The sequence below is a fragment of the Taudactylus pleione genome, unplaced genomic scaffold (genome assembly GCF_031769625.1).
Source record: "Taudactylus pleione unplaced genomic scaffold, aTauple2 ptg000907l, whole genome shotgun sequence".
NCBI lineage: Eukaryota > Metazoa > Chordata > Amphibia > Anura > Myobatrachidae > Taudactylus > Taudactylus pleione.
In genome coordinates this window covers 621,420-638,634 of record NW_028285308.1, presented here as the reverse complement: position 1 = coordinate 638,634, position 17,215 = coordinate 621,420, and the positions used below count along the sequence as shown (strand labels likewise).

Genomic DNA, 17,215 nt, shown 5'->3' with positions numbered 1-17,215 from the left:
TTACACTGTCTCACACACATACACATTGTTACACTGTCACACACACATACACATTGTTACACTGTCTCACACACATACACATTGTTACACTGTCTCACACACATACACATTGTTACACTGTCTCATACACATTGTTACTGTCACTCACATACACATTGTTACTGTCTCACTCAAATACACATTGTTACACTGTCTCACACACATACACATTGTTACACTGTCTCACACATACACACACACATTGTTACACTGTCACACACATACACATTGTTACACTGTCTCACACACATACACATTGTTACACTGTCTCACACACATACACATTGTTACACTGACACACACACACACACACACACATTGTTACACTGTCTCACACACATACACATTGTTACACTGACACACACACACACACACATTGTTACACTGTCACACACATACACATTGTTACACTGTCTCATACACATTGTTACTGTCACTCACATACACATTGTTACTGTCTCTCTCAAATACACATTGTTACACTGTCTCACACACATACACATTGTTACACTGTCTCACACACATACACATTGTTACACTGTCTCACACACATACACATTGTTACACTGTCTCACACACATACACATTGTTACACTGTCTCACACACATACACATTGTTACACTGTCTCACACACATACACATTGTTACACTGTCTCACACACATACACATTGTTACACTGTCTCACACACATACACATTGTTACACTGACACACACACACACATTGTTACACTGTCTCACACACATACACATTGTTACACTGTCTCACACACATATACTTTGACACTGTCTCACACAAATACACATTGTTACTGTCACATACACACACATTGTTACACTGTTACACACATACACACACATTGTTACACTGTCACACACATACACATATACATATTGTTACACTGTCACACACACACACACACACACAATGTTACACTGTCACACACATACACATTGTTACACTGTCACACACATACACATTGATACACTGTCACACACATACACATTGATACACGGTCATACACATTGTTACACTGTCTCACACAAATACACATTGTTACACTGTCTCACACACATACACATTGTTACACTGTCACACACACATACACATTATTACACTGTCTCACACACATACACATTGTTACACTGTCTCACACATACACATTGTTACACTGTCTCACACACATACACATTGTTACACTGTCTCACACACATACACATTGTTACTGTCACACACATACACATTGTTACACTGTCATACACATTGTTACACTGTCACACAGACATACACATTGTTACACTGTCTCACACACATACATTGTTACACTGTCTCACACACATACATTGTTACACTGTCTCACACACATACACATTGTTACACTGTCTCACACACATACACATTGTTACACTGTCATACACATTGTTACACTGTCTCACACACATACACATTGTTACACTGTCTCACACACATACACATTGTTACACTGTCTCACACACATACACATTGTTACACTGTCTCACACACATACACATTGTTACACTGTCTCACACACATACACATTGTTACACTGTCTCACACACATACACATTGTTACACTGTCTCACACACATACACATTGTTACACTGTCTCACACATACATTGTTACTGTCACACACACACATACACATTGTTACACTCTCACACACATACATTGTTACTGTCACACACACACACACATTGTTACGCTCTCACACACATACACATTGTTACACTGTCTCACACACATACACATTGTTACACTGTCATACACATTGTTACACTGTCACACACACATACACATTGTTACACTGTCTCACACACATACACATTGTTACACTGTCTCACACACATACACATTGTTACACTGTCTCACACACATACACATTGTTACACTGTCTCACACATACACATTGATACACTGTCTCACACATACACATTGATACACTGTCTCACACACATACACATTGTTACACTCTCACACACATACATTGTTACTGTCATACACACACATACACATTGTTACACTGTCTCACACACATACACATTGTTACACTGTCTCACACACATACACATTGATACACTGTCTCACACATACACATTGATACACTGTCTCACACACATACACATTGATGCACTGTCTCACACACATACACATTGTTACACTGTCACACACACATACACATTGTTACACTGTCTCACACACATACACATTGTTACACTGTCTCACACACATACACATTGTTACACTGTCTCACACACATACACATTGTTACACTGTCTCACACACATACACATTGTTACACTGTCTCACACACATACATTGTTACACTCTCACACACATACATTGTTACACTGTCTCACACACATACACATTGATACACTGTCTCACACACATACACATTGTTACACTGTCTCACACAAATACACATTGTTACACTGTCTCACACACATACACATTGTTACACTCTCACACACATACACATTGTTACTGTCACACACACACACATTGTTACACTGTCTCACACACATACACATTGTTACACTGTCTCACACACATACACATTGTTACACTGTCTCACACACATACACATTGTTACACTGTCTCACACACATACACATTGTTACACTGTCTCACACACATACACATTGTTACACTGTCTCACACACATACACATTGTTACACTGTCTCACACACATACACATTGTTACACTGTCTCACACACATACACATTGTTACACTCTCTCACACACATACACATTGTTACACTGTCTCACACACATACACATTGTTACACTGTCTCACACACATACACATTGTTACACTGTCTCACACACATACACATTGTTACACTGTCTCACACACATACACATTGTTACACTGTCTCACACACATACACATTGTTACACTGTCTCACACACACCTACACATTGTTAGTGTCTCACACATATACACATTGTTACACTCTCACACACATACACATTGATACACTGTCATACACATTGTTACACTGTCTCACACATACACATTGTTACACTGTCTCACACATACACACACACATTGTTACACTGTCTCACACACATACACATTGATACTGTCTCACACACATACATTGTTACACTGTCTCACACACATACATTGTTACACTGTCTCACACAAATACACATTGTTACACTGTCTCACACACATACACATTGATACACTGTCTCACACACATACACATTGTTACTGTCACATACACACACACATTGTTACACTGTTACACACATACACACATACATATTGTTACACTGTCACACACACACACATTGTTACACTGTCACACACATACACATTGATACACGGTCATACACATTGTTACACTGTCACACACACACACACATTGTTACACTGTCACACACATACACATTGATACACGGTCATACACATTGTTAGACTGTCACACACACATTGTTACACTGTCTCACACACATACACATTGTTACACTGTCTCACACACATACACATTGTTACACTGTCTCACACACATACACATTGTTACACTGTCATACACATTGTTACACTGTCACACAGTCATACACATTGATACACTGTCTCACACACATTGATACACTGTCTCACACACATACACATTGTTACTCTCACACACACACATTGTTACGCTCTCACACACATACACATTGTTACACTGTCTCACACACATACACATTGTTACACTGTCTCACACACATACACATTGTTACACTGTCACACACACATACACATTGATACTGTCTCAAAGATACACATACAATTACACTGTCTTAAATACATACACATTGTTACACACATACACAAAGTTACACACAGGCTCCATCATGTTAACAGATGCAGTTAGCAATGACCAAGCTACCAATCAACTCTACCAGAGGATCCTCTCACTGTTCTAGAGCATAATGCTGATATACCCATATAATAATCTGTCTGACATTACACTGAGAGGATCCTCTGGTAATGCTGATATACCAATATAATAATCTATATCTGACATTACACTGAGAGGATCCTCTGGTAATGCTGATATACCCATATAATAATCTATATCTGACATTACACTGAGAGGATCCTCTGGTAATGCTGATATACCCATATAATAATCTATATCTGACATTACACTGAGAGGATCCTCTGGTAATGCTGATCTACCCATATAATAATCTGAGGATCCTCTCAGTGTAATGTCAGACGTAGGTCATTATATGGGTATATCAGCATTACCAGAGGATCCTCTCACTGTTCTAGAGCATAATGCTGATATACCCATATAATGACCTATGTCTGACAGTACACTGTTTCCCAACCTTAGTCCTCAAGGCACACCAACAGTTCAGGTTTTAGTGATATCCTGCTTGAGCACAGATGGTTAAATCAAAATAACTGAGGTACTAATTAAGACACCTGTGTTCAAGTATGGCTATCCTTAAAACCTGGACTGTTAGTGTGCCTTGAGGACCATGGTTGGGAACCCCTGCTCTAGAATGATCAAGTAAAATTTATTTAGTATTTCTGGGATTGATCGGGTAACTTTTATTCTGGGGGAAATGTATGAATCTTACTAAAGAGTGAATAACTGCACAAGGTGAGAAGTTCCCTTTAGCAACCAATCAGCTTCTATCTATCACTTTTATAGTATGTACTTAATAAATGATAGCTGTAAGCCGATTGGTTGCTACAGACACTTTCTCCACTCTTTAGTAGGTGTGATACATTTCCTTGTCTTTCTCACCCTAATGTAAGGCACCAATAGCGCCCTAAGGTAAGGCACCAATAGCGCCCTAAGGTAAGGCACCAATAGCGCCCTAAGGTAAGGCACCAATAGCGCCCTAAGGTAAGGCACCAATAGCGCCCTAAGGTAAGGCACCAATAGCGCCCTAAGGTAAGGCACCAATAGCGCCCTAAGGTAAGGCACCAATAGCGCCCTAAGGTAAGGCACCAATAGCGCCCTAAGGTAAGGCACCAATAGCGCCCTAAGGTAAGGCACCAATAGCGCCCTAAGGTAAGGCACCAATAGCGCCCTAATGTAAGGCACCAATAGCGCCCTAATGTAAGGCACCAATAGCAGGGTAGGTGTGATGTCAGGAGAGGCATCTGTAGGCCTCAGTACAGCGAAGCTACATTTAGTGCAAGGTCACCAGCAGGTTCATTGCTCACTGACTGGAAGTTATTTGAATCAATTTATATTTAGGTTTATAAATTACATTTTATTATTATTACAACATATTTATTTTCTACGTATTACAGAGAGAGTGCAACAGGAGATTGATGAGGTGACCCAATCATTGCGTCCACCTGGCATCATGGACCGGGCACAGATGCCGTACACTAATGCTGTGGTCCATGAGATACAGAGAGTCTTAGACCTGGCACCGGTGGCTCATTACCACGCGCTGACCAAGGACACTCAGTTTCGAGGATATACATTGCCTAAGGTATGGAATTACTATGTGCACATACTTACACTGGCCGCATGCCAGCTGGCAGCACACCATTTGTGAGGATACTGGGTGACCTGGGTATCGTGGGGTTCAGGGATCACACAGTGGAGCAGGTTATAATGAAGGAATGATGAACTTTATTCATGGAGACACAGAAATCCAGCAAACAGTAAGCAGGGTTATATCATTACAGTCCACTCAGAGTTCAGCAAAGTCCTTTAGAGCTGCTGTATGTCTCCTCCCTACCTGGCCAGCAATGACAGCTGTAACAGGGCACACAGAGCTGCTATATATCTAAAGACACTGAGAGGGGACAACACCCCAACCTTCAGAGTCACACTGTACTCCCACAATTCCCCTTCCTGCATCACCTTACTTCCCTCTCTCTCACTCATTGGTGGGCTCAGGTGTCAGTCTTTGCAGAGAGGAAGGAGGGCTGTAACAGGAACACACCTTTGCTGTCTGCTGCTGGCAAACTTCCTGTATGAGACTTCTGCAGACTGAGGGCTTCAATTTAAGAACACAGAACTGGGTCATAACTCTTTTCAACATGCAGGCAAGTCCTAGAAGTCCTTTTCCCTTGTCTCCTCACATACCTCCCCCTTCTTAAATCGAGGAGACAGACATGGTCCCAATGTTGGAGTCCTGACTTTCGACTCAGCCCAAGGGTCTGCAAAGCTTGATATTTGTTTCCTCACATCTGGATAGCCCGTCAGCATTGTGATGTTCTCGTCCCTTTTTGTGAGAAATGGAAAAGTTGAAACTTTGTAACGCCAGACTCCACCTCAAGAACCTCCCATTTTCCCCTGAGGTTCTGTTTAGCCAATACAACTGGTTATGGTCAGTGACAACAGTAAATTCTTTCCCATAAGATATGGTTGTAGCTTCTTTAAGGCCCAGACTATGGCTAGACATTCTTTTTTGATAGTGGCGTAGGCGCTCTCTTGGTCAGCTAGTTTACGGGATAGATAGACAATTGGATGTTCCCTACCGTCTTCTCCCACTTGACTCAACACTGCCCCAAGTCCACACCCTGATGCGTCTGTCTGCACAATAAACTTTCTGTTGTAGTCAGGGGCAGCCAACACTGGGGCTCGAGTCAACAAGTCTTTTAAGGTGTTGAAAGCTTGCTCACATTCAACAGTCCATTCAATATTTCGAGCATATCTCTTTTTGGTCAAGTCCATCAGAGCCTTGGCCACGGTGCTGTAATGTGGTATAAATTTTCTGTAATAGCCAGCGACTCCAAGGAACGCCCACACTTGTTTTTGGTTGATAGGTTGGGGCCAATTGGCAATAGCCTCCACCTTTGCCGGATCAGGTCTGATAGCACCTCCTCCGACCCGATGTCCTAGGTACTGAACCTCAGCCATCCCCATCTGACACTTATCTGGGCGTATGGTGAGTCCAGCCTGTCTAATCCTCTTCAGCACTTCTGTCACCTGAGTTAAATGCTCCTCCCAGGTATGGCTGAAGATGGCAATGTCGTCTAGGTAGGCTTGGGCAAAGTCTTGACACCCCTCCAGGAGGTCATTAACCATTCGCTGGAATGTGGCAGTGGTGTTCTTCATCCCGAAAGGCATGGTAGTCCACTCAAAGAGTCCTTCCGGTGTGATGAAGGCAGAACGCTCCTGTGCCTCTTTTGTAAGTGGGATTTGCCAGTAGCCTTTGCTCAAGTCCAGTGTTGAGACAAACTCAGCCCCTCCAATCCGATACAGTAGCTCATCAACACGGGGCATAGGGTAAGCGTCAGTGGTGGTGACTTCGTTCAATTTGCGATAGTCCACACAAAACCGTGTGGTTCCATCTTTCTTGGGAACCAACACAACCCCAGCAGCCCATGGGCTTTTAGATGGCACTATGACTCCCAAAGCTAGCATCTCCTCTATCTCAGCCTTTACCTGCCTCATAACACCCGGAGTCATCCGGTAAGCGACTTGTCGGATGGGCCTAGCACTTCCAGTGTCCACATGGTGGGCGGTCAGATGAGTTCGACCAGGTAGACAATAAAACTGGGCCTGTTCAGCTTCTAAGATCCTCCACATCTCCTGCTGCTGGGCTGCATTCAACTGTTGTCCCACCTGTACTGATTCCACTCCTTTCTTCTCTTTAGCAGCTCCCAAAAGGTCAAGCAATGGATCAGTTTCTGGTGTTTCCATCGGAGGACAACATACCGCCATTGTTACTGCTTGACGATCACGATAGGCCTTCATTCGATTTATATGGAAGGTGCGTAGGTGCTTCCCTCCCTTATCCAGGGAAATCACATAATTGACCGGTCCGGTGCGCCTTACCACGGTATACGGTCCTTCCCACGTGGCCTGCAGTTTGTTTCTTCGCAATGGGATAAGCACCATTACTTTCTGCCCTGGATACAACTCTGTCTTGAGCGTGGGCATCATACCATTCCTTTTGTCTCTTGTGATTCCCTGAGATGCTCTTGGGTTAACTGTAGCAATCTTCTCATGCGGTCCCGCATATTCTCCACATATTGTAAAATGGGCTGCTGGTGTTCTTGGAAAGTTCCCTCCCAGCTCTCTTTGACCAGGTCTAGAGGCCCCCGAACTTTCCGGCCATACAAAAGTTCAAATGGGGAATATCCAGTAGATGCCTGGGGGACTTCCCGATAAGCGAATAGAAGCTGTTGCAGGGCTCTCTCCCAGTCCCTCCCTTCGGACTGCACGTAAGCTTGTAGAAGTCTTTTTAGCGTTCCATTGAAACGTTCACAGAGTCCGTTCGTCTGTGGATGGTAAGAGGTGGTCCGAAGAGGTCAAACCCCCCACTTTTCCTGCAGGGTTTGCATTAGTTCACCTTGGAATTGGGGTCCTTGATCTGTGACTACTTCCTGCGGGTATCCAAGCCAACTGAATATGTCTGTCAATGCTTGCACAACATGTTCTGTGTCAATAGAGGACAGGGCCACAGCCTCAGGATAGCGTGTAGCAAAGTCCACCAGCGTTAGAATGTACTTTTTTCCCGTATGACTGGGAATAGCTAATGGTCCGACTAGGTCTATGGCAACACGGGCAAAGGGTTCCCCTATAATAGGTAATGGGTGCAGATGAGCTTTTCGCTTGGGTTTCTCCAGTCTCTGGCAGGTATCGCAGGTGTCGCGATACTGCTTAACGTCTCTAGAGATCCGTGGCCAGAAGAAATTCCGCAACAGTCGGGCCAGTGTTTTACGCGTGTCAAAATGCCGGCTGCTGGAATGTCATGAACAAGGGCTACTAATTGTGCTCTGTATGGTGTAGGTACCACCAATTGTTTAGTGGGCATGACTGTTTCCTGTCCAGACTGAGGAACGACCTCGGTACAGCAATTCCTCTTCCCAAACTATCTTGCTCCCATCGGCTGTTTCCAATTCCAAGTCGGCTGCGCTCCTTAATTTACTTAGGGAGGAGTCTGTCCGTTGGGCCTGTCGAAACTCGCTCCAGTCCACCTCCCCCAAGTCTATCTCTGAAGTACTGGACAAGGGACTGGAATCACTCACCATTGTGGTTGGGGTACGTTGGTTCTGTTCTGAATCTGTCACCTGGGTCACTGCTCTTTGGGTTTGGCTCCGGGTCACCACTTGAACAAAGCGTGTCACCAGTCCCTGTGCCAGATCATTCCCGAGGATGACCTTGGCTGGTAGCCCCTTGAGTTCTCCGACCTCCACGATTTCTTGATTGGCTCCCCAGTCGAGATGTATCTTGGCGACGGGAATATCGGTATGTTGTCCCCCGCTGGTGGCAATTCGTACATACTGTCCAGGAATCACCCGGGAGGAGGGAATCAGGTCTGGCTCAATTAATGTGAGTGAGGCCCCAGAATCTCGTAGGCCCTGTACCCGCTGGTCCTCTACCAACACAGGCTGTAAGTGCCCCTGCATATTCTGAGGAGTAGCCTGCTCCTCCCCCAGAACCAGGTCTACAATATACACCCCATCCATCATCTCAACCGCATCTGACTGGATGACTGCCTCGCAATAATCCTCCATGGGGTAACATACCACAGAGACTGGGGCCGGTCTAGCCCCAGGGAATGGCCCTCGTGTGCGTGGACAGTCCCTCAACAAGTATCCTGGTTGATTGCAGTGGTAACACTTCCGAGGTTCTGGGTTAGCCACTTTGAATCTGGGTGGTTGATAAGAGATATTTTTGATAGGTCCTCTTTTACTACTATCATTGATGCAAAGTTCTATGTCAGGGAGCTTCTCCACTCGTAGGGGTCTTGTACCACCTGTTGCACTGAAGACTCTCCATTGGGGACGGTTAGCTATATATTCATCAGCCCATTCTGCAGCTTGTTCAGGTGTGCTGGGCTTCCGGTCTGCAACCCACTCCCGTACCTCTGGTGCCATCTTAATCATTAGTTGTTCTACCACAATTAGGTTGATGATCTGCTCCATGGTAGAGGCCTGTCTACCCTCGAGCCATTTTCCACAAGCTTGCCGTAGCTGACTGGCAAACTCTTGGTAGGAAGCAGTCCCACTTTTGCTCAGTGTCCTGAATTTGAGACGATAAGATTCTGCAGTGATCTGAAACTTAGCCAGCAATGCCTTCTTTATGTAGGTGTAGATTCCACATTCCTGGGGAGTTAGAGCCCTGTAGGCTTCCAAAGCCCTACCAGTGAGACTTGGCCCCAAGTACTTGGGCCATTCAGCTGGCTCTATCCCGTGCACTCCCATGAGATTCTCAAAGATCTGAAGGTGAGTGTCCATGTCGGTTTCATTCTCTCGAAATGTCGGAATATCCTTAAATCCCAAGCGCCGCTTCTCTTGTTCAGCCCCTCTGGGTGACAGCACAGTTTCGCTGCTAGTAGGGATTTGTACCCCTAATATCGCTTGGATCACGCCAGCTCTCTTGTGTAGTTGCACTTTCACCTAGCGCCCCCAGCCAGCTCTGTAGTAGGGCAGGAGTAGCGGTGGTTGACTCAGGTAACCGACTGGAAGAAGTGCGTCCACTGCCTGTCGGTCCTTCTTCATCATCACTCAGGTGGTCAAGATCCTCTGGGTGTGCACGATCCCACTCCAACAACCGCAGTACCAGAATCTCCCGGGTGTCAGTCCCATTCTATGCAACTTGAAAACCTCAACCGCAGGCTCCGGCTCGCAGTTTCGATGGTCGCGATGGTCACGACCATCGCGGCCATCAAAATGCACGCTCGTATAGGCTGTGGGTAGTGACCCACAGCTATACGAGCGTCCAGGAGAACGCTCCATTTTCATGGAGGCCGGCCCTCATTCAGAGCGTGTGCTCTGCTCAGAGCGTACGGCTCTGAATGAGAGCCATAATGCATAAACTACAAAATGTAATGTAATAAGTATTTTGCTGAATAACCATTATGATTCTAAATGATCTAATGCTTGCACTCTCTGCCTGTTTAGCTGACGTACAACGTTTAAATGAATGTGACTTATTTAATGAATAGTAAGTAATATATACGAAAAAAATTATATTTTTGTAACTAAAAATTATTAGGTATGATATAACCAGTTCTGTGCCTACCGTTTGATTGGAGTAATTGCTCCTTCTCTGGCTGTTTGGAATCTGGCTGGGCCTTTGGGAAAAACCACTGAAGTGAAGAATCAAAAATGTATATTTTAATTCCACCTTTGTTTTTCCATGGTCTACAGCTTTTCCAACTTCTCATGTAGTTTCTTCATATGAAAGCATAAAAAAAGGGAAAAAAGACTAGAATTATAAATGTGGTGGGGGATTAATCTGCCCTTTAGAGGGGAATTCAATATGAAATGTAAACTTCGCTGTCGAAGTTTACGTTTCATATCGGAGATTTTTCTGGGATAAAGTATCGGGCGCGCACCCGCTTTATCCCCGTATTCAATATCAAATCTACAAAAACGGGAAGGTGCGAAGTGGGATTTGCGTAAAAAAATGAAATTTTCCAGGAAAAAATTGTAGGACCCCCCTAAAGTTGTAAAAACATGGGGGATCACTATGGGTACCCCCGTTTTAGCCTGCAAATGAAAGTCGGGAAATTAAATAGCCGCAGCAGGTGTTGCAGAAGAGCACTTAGGTTATTTTTTTCATTTTTTTAAGTGGTCCCATCAAAGGTACATGAAAATGGGTACTAGCATATTTTTATGTCCCTAAAGTAAGTTTTTAAAAATTCTGCAACTATGCACCTGCCGCTAATAATCTATTCTAGAATACACCTGCCGCTAATAATCTATTCTAGAATACACCTGCCGCTAATAATCTATTCTAGAATACACCTGCCGCTAATAGCCTATTCTTGAATACACCTGCCGCTAATACCCTATTCTAGAATACACCTGCCGCTAATAGCCTATTCTTGAATACACCTGCCGCTAATAATCTATTCTAGAATACACCTGCCGCTAATAATCTATTCTAGAATACACCTGCCACTAATAACCTATTCTAGAATACACCTGCCGCTAATAATCTATTCTAGAATACACCTGCCGCTAATAATCTATTCTAGAATACACCTGCCGCTAATAATCTATTCTAGAATACACCTGCCGCTAATAGCCTATTCTAGAATACACCTACCGCTAATAGCCTAGGCTATTAGCGGCAGGTGTTTTCTAGAATAGATTATTAGCGGCAGGTGTATTGTAGAATAGGCTATTAGCGGCAGGTGTATTCTAGAATAGGTTATTAGCGGCAGGTGTATTCTAGAATAGGCTATTAGCGGCAGGTGTATTCTAGAATAGGGTATTAGCGGCAGGTGTATTCAAGAATAGGCTATTAGCGGCAGGTGTATTCTAGAATAGGTTATTAGCGGCAGGTGTTTTCTAGAATAGGTGATTAGCGGCAGGTGTATTCTAGAATAGGCTATTAGCGGCAGGTGTATTCTAGAATATTCTTGCACCAGACCTCCTGGCAGGTCCTGATTCTCCTGTGAGGTGGGATGCAGCAAAGGGAGAAATGGGGCCAAACCCCGAAAATGCAGGTTTCACCGCATTTCTCATATGCACCAATCCCCGGACTGCGATGCGCTCCAGTGCTGGGTACCGGTGGGTAACGCCATCTCCTGATTGCCGTTACCCTATAGGCTTCTATTGGGAGAGTGCTGTGAGAGGCATCCAATCGGATCCCTCCCTGCACCCCCCGCGGCACATGTGTCCTTCTGCTCATGTACACACGGACACCAGAGGGGCTTCTGGGTCGTAGACCCGGAAGTCTGTCATTGGCAAAGAACCGCTCTTACCATAATTTATTCTCTGCAAGGTGTGACGGGATCGCAGAGGGGCTGCTTACCGGAGGTCGCCACCAATAGTGATACATAACAATACTCTATATCGCATCAATATGTGCAATATTTCATGGATAGTAGCAGGAGCCTCTTCATATTATACATGAATAGACCCTCAATAGGCTTCTCCCAGTGTTACCAGTGTGACGTGATACATTCATTTTATTTTTATTGATTTATTACCAGTTATATAGCGCGCACATATTCCGCAGCGCTTTACACAGAATAGTTAGCTATTCACTAGGGGTGTGCACCGGACACTTTTCGTGTTTTGTGTTTTGGTTTTGGATCTGGATCTTTCTTCGTGTTTTGGATCTGGATTGGTTTTGCCAAAACCACCCTTCCGTGTTTTGGGTTCTGGGTTTTGTGTTTTGGATCTGGATTTTTTCTTAAAAAATAAAAAAAAACGCTAAAATCACATAAATGGGCCTTTTTTTGTTCCTACGCTATTAATAACCCCAATAACATTAATTTCCACTCATTTCCACTCTATTCTGAACACCTCACACCTCACAATATTGTTTTTAGGCCAAAAGGTTGTACCGAGGAAGCTGGATGACTATGCTAAGCGACACAAGGGGGCGGCACAAACACGTGGCCCATCTAGGAGTGGCACTGCAGTGGCAGACAGGAAGCCAATCAGCGTTATGGTGCCCATTTGCATGTAGCACGAACCCGGGAGAACCGTGCTACATGCATCTGTGTGATTGGCACAGAGCAATGCCAGGTCCGTGAGACCCGTCTGTGCTGCTGTGGTAAAAAAAAAAAAAAAAACCTGTGTAAAAAAAGAAAAAAATGGCGTGCACCCCCCCAAAAAAGAGCAACCAGCCCCGGGCATTAGTGACCCAGTGCTGGGTGTGCTTAAATACAGGGGACAAACGACGTAGGGGTCCCCTGTACTTAAGCACAACCAGCACCGGGCTAGTCAGAACCAGCGCTGGTTGCCAAAATACGGGGGACAAACGACGTAGGGGTCCCCTGTATTCTGCGCAACCAGCTCTGGGCTCTGATCCGGTCCTGGTTCTGGAAATATAGGGGACAAAAAATGAGTAGGGTTCCCCTGTATGTTCCAGAACCAGCACTGGACTTTTTCTAGCGGGGGGCTGATGCCACAGCCAGGGGAGCCCTTTCACCGGGCCCCCCAGCCGCAGCATCAACCCTGACCGCTAGTCAGCCCAGGCCGGGGATCCCTGGAGAGCTGGGGACCCCCCCAATAAAGGGGTCACCCTCTCCAGGGCACCCCAGGCCCAGGCTGATAGCCCGGGGCTATCCCCGCCACCCCTGGTGGTGGTGGGTGGCGGGTTGATTGTGTGGTGTGGTGTAAATAAAGAATATCAAACATTGTCTTTACAAGTAGAACTGCAAGTCCCAGCTAGCCTGCCCCGCATGCTGGTACTTGGAGAACCACAAGTACCAGCATGCAGGGCATTAAGGGCCCACTAGTACCTGTAGTTCACCTGTAAAAAAAATGTTTAAAAAAACACAGGACACACACACCGTGACAGTATAAGTTTATTAAACATACATACACACACACACACACATGTACACATACTCACCTATGTAACCTGTAGCATCGGTCCACTTGTCCGGTAAAGTATCCATAGGGGACCTGTGAAAAAAAACATACTCACCATCTCCTATGCGAGGTTCTGTCCTCTTCGTTCCAAAGTAGGCATCCCCGGACTTGGCAAAAAAAAAAAAACGAAAACGCGATCCACGAACTTAGTACCGTTCTATAGAACGGTACTTCCCGAATGAGAGCTTAGCGGCGGGGTATCACCATGGAAACCCCGCTGCTAAGCGTTCATTGGCTGAGAGAGGTCATCTCCCGTCTCTCAGCCAATGAACGGCTCCCTCCATTGTAGTCAATGGTGGGAACCGCAGGGTAAACTTTAATAACCTTGCGGCTCCCAGCATTGACTACAATGGAGGGAGCCGTTCATTGGCTGAGAGAGACGGGAGATGGCCTCTCTCAGCCAATGAACGCTTAGCAGCGGGGTTTCCATGGTGATACCCCGCCGCTAAGCTCTCATTCGGGAAGTACCGTTCTATAGAACGGTACTAAGTTCGTGGATCGCGTTTTCGTTTTTTTTTTTTTGCCAAGTCCGGGGATGCCTACTTTGGAACGAAGAGGACAGAACCTCGCATAGGAGATGGTGAGTATGTTTTTTTTCACAGGTCCCCTATGGATACTTTACCGGACAAGTGGACCGATGCTACAGGGTTACATAGGTGAGTATGTGTACGTGTGTGTGTGTGTGTGTATGTATGTTTAATAAACTTATACTGTCACGGTGTGTGTGTCCTGTGTTTTTTTTAAACATTTTTTTACAGGTGAACTACAGGTACTAGTGGGCCCTTAATGCCCTGCATGCTGGTACTTGTGGTTCTCCAAGTACCAGCATGCGGGGCAGGCTTGCTGGGACTTGCAGTTCTACTTGTAAAGACAATGTTTGATATTCTTTATTTACACCACACCACACAATCAACCCGCCACCCACCGCCACCAGGGGTGGCGGGGATAGCCCCGGGCTATCAGCATGGGCCTGGGGAGCCCTGGAGAGGGTGACCCCTTTATTGGGGGGGTCCCCAGCTCTCCAGGGATCCCCGGCCTGGGCTGACTAGCGGTCAGGGCTGATGCTGCGGCTGGGGGGCCCGGTGAAAGGGCTCCCCTGGCTGTGGCATCAGCCCCCCGCTAGAAAAAGTCCAGTGCTGGTTCTGGAACATACAGGGGAACCCTACTCATTTTTTTCCCCTGTATTTCCAGAACCAGGACCGGATCAGAGCCCAGAGCTGGTTGCGCAGAATACGGGGGACCCCTACGTCGTTTGTCCCCCGTATTTTGGCAACCAGCTCTGGTTCTGACTAGCCCAGTGCCGGTTGTGTTTAAGTACAGGGGACCCCTATGTCGTTTGTCCCCTGTATTTAAGCACACCCAGCACTGGGTCACTAATGCCCGGGGCTGGTTGCTCTTTTTTTGGGGGGGGGCACGGCATTTTTTTCTCTTTTTACACAGGTTTTTTTTTTTTTTTTTTACCACAGCAGCACAGACGGGTCTCACGGACCCGTTAGTGCTCTGTGTCAATGACACAGATGCAAGTAGCACGGATCTCCTGGTCCGTGCGTGCATCTGTGTCATTGAAATACACAGCAGCACAGACGGGTCTCACTGACCCATCTGTGCTCTGTGTCACTGTCAATCACACAGATGCATGTAGCACGGATCTCACGAGTCCGTGCTACATGCAAATGAGCACCATAATGCTGATTGGCTGAGAGCCGTGACAGACGGCTCTGTCAGCCAATCAGCACTTTGCCCATTAAAGGCAAAGGCATTTTTTTTAAAATGGCCGCTCGAGGCAAAACCTCGAGATCCGACAGCAGATCTCGAGGTTTTGCCTCGGGAGAGGGATCCGGGGCAGACGGGGAGATCCGAGCTTGGGCTCGGATCGCCCCGGATCCCCGAAGTTCGGGTGGGTTCGGTTCTCAGGGAACCGAACCCGCTCATCCCTACTATTCACATTCATGTGCTGCTATTACATGGCAGAGGATGTTGTACATCATACAAGGACATAACTTCAGTTCCATATGTGACTATGAAAGTGTCAATCCAGTGTGTAATAAGTGATATTGATAATGGTTTGTAATAAATTCTTTTACCAAATTTACCCCAATTGTTTACTTTGAAACAACTTTTTTAAATGCATTCTTTAATCAATACATTACGTTCTCTCCTCTACCAATATAGGGAACAACAGTGTCCCCATTCCTGTCATCAGTGCTCTCTGACCCCAGCCAGTGGGAGACCCCTAAAGAGTTCAACCCCGGGCATTTCCTCGATGACAAGGGTCAGTTTCATGCAAGACCAGCGTTTATGGCGTTTTCAGCAGGTGAGACTAATGTAACTTATTCTGGTGCCCTTGTACCTAATATTAGTAACATTACGTGACTGTAAGATCTGGGGGTGATGGGAGCGGTGTCCTGTACAGGTGCTGTGATACATTTATCCTCCTATAATAAAACTAATACACTCTCTCTCTTCTCGCTGTGTTAGGGAAACGTACCTGTGCTGGAGAGCCTCACGCTCGCATGCAACTTTTCCAGTTTTTCTCTGCTGTGCTCCAGAAATTCACCATTGCGCAGCCCCCCGGGACGCAGCGCCAGGACTTGAATACCATGACACAAAACAAGAAGAAAAGCTGTTATTATACCCAGCTCTGTGCCACGCCTCGCTCCCTGCCAGCCTAGGGACTATCTGCAGCTTGCCCAAAGAGCGACCACTCTATAAAGATAACGCATGTCACTCAGGTGGCCACAAAGGGACTTTGTGGAATGCTGGGTCAATACATACTGTATTATAATGAACACCAATAAAATATATATTAAGACTGATTTTTAAAGCGTTCCAGCTGATCTCCTTTCCTGTTGTATTTTCTGTTGACGCTGCTGCTGAT

General features: G+C 45.6%; 1 protein-coding gene and 1 pseudogene across 3 annotated transcripts in view; one reads left to right on the top strand and one right to left on the bottom strand.

The window, feature by feature from the left end:
• LOC148473835 (cytochrome P450 2F5-like) overlaps positions 1–17,174 on the top strand; it is a 70,619-nt gene extending 53,445 nt beyond the window's left edge. For all 3 annotated transcript variants that reach the window (XM_088459400.1, XM_088459399.1, XM_088459401.1), the window contains 3 exons: positions 5,338–5,525; positions 16,510–16,651; positions 16,816–17,174. In XM_088459400.1, the coding sequence (XP_088315526.1) occupies positions 5,338–5,525; positions 16,510–16,651; positions 16,816–17,009 (524 nt within the window). In that variant the 3' untranslated portion in view covers positions 17,010–17,174. The remainder of the gene's footprint in view (positions 1–5,337; positions 5,526–16,509; positions 16,652–16,815) is intronic.
• On the bottom strand, positions 6,138–16,349 carry LOC148473836 (uncharacterized; annotated as a pseudogene).
• Positions 17,175–17,215: the final 41 nt, after the last annotated feature.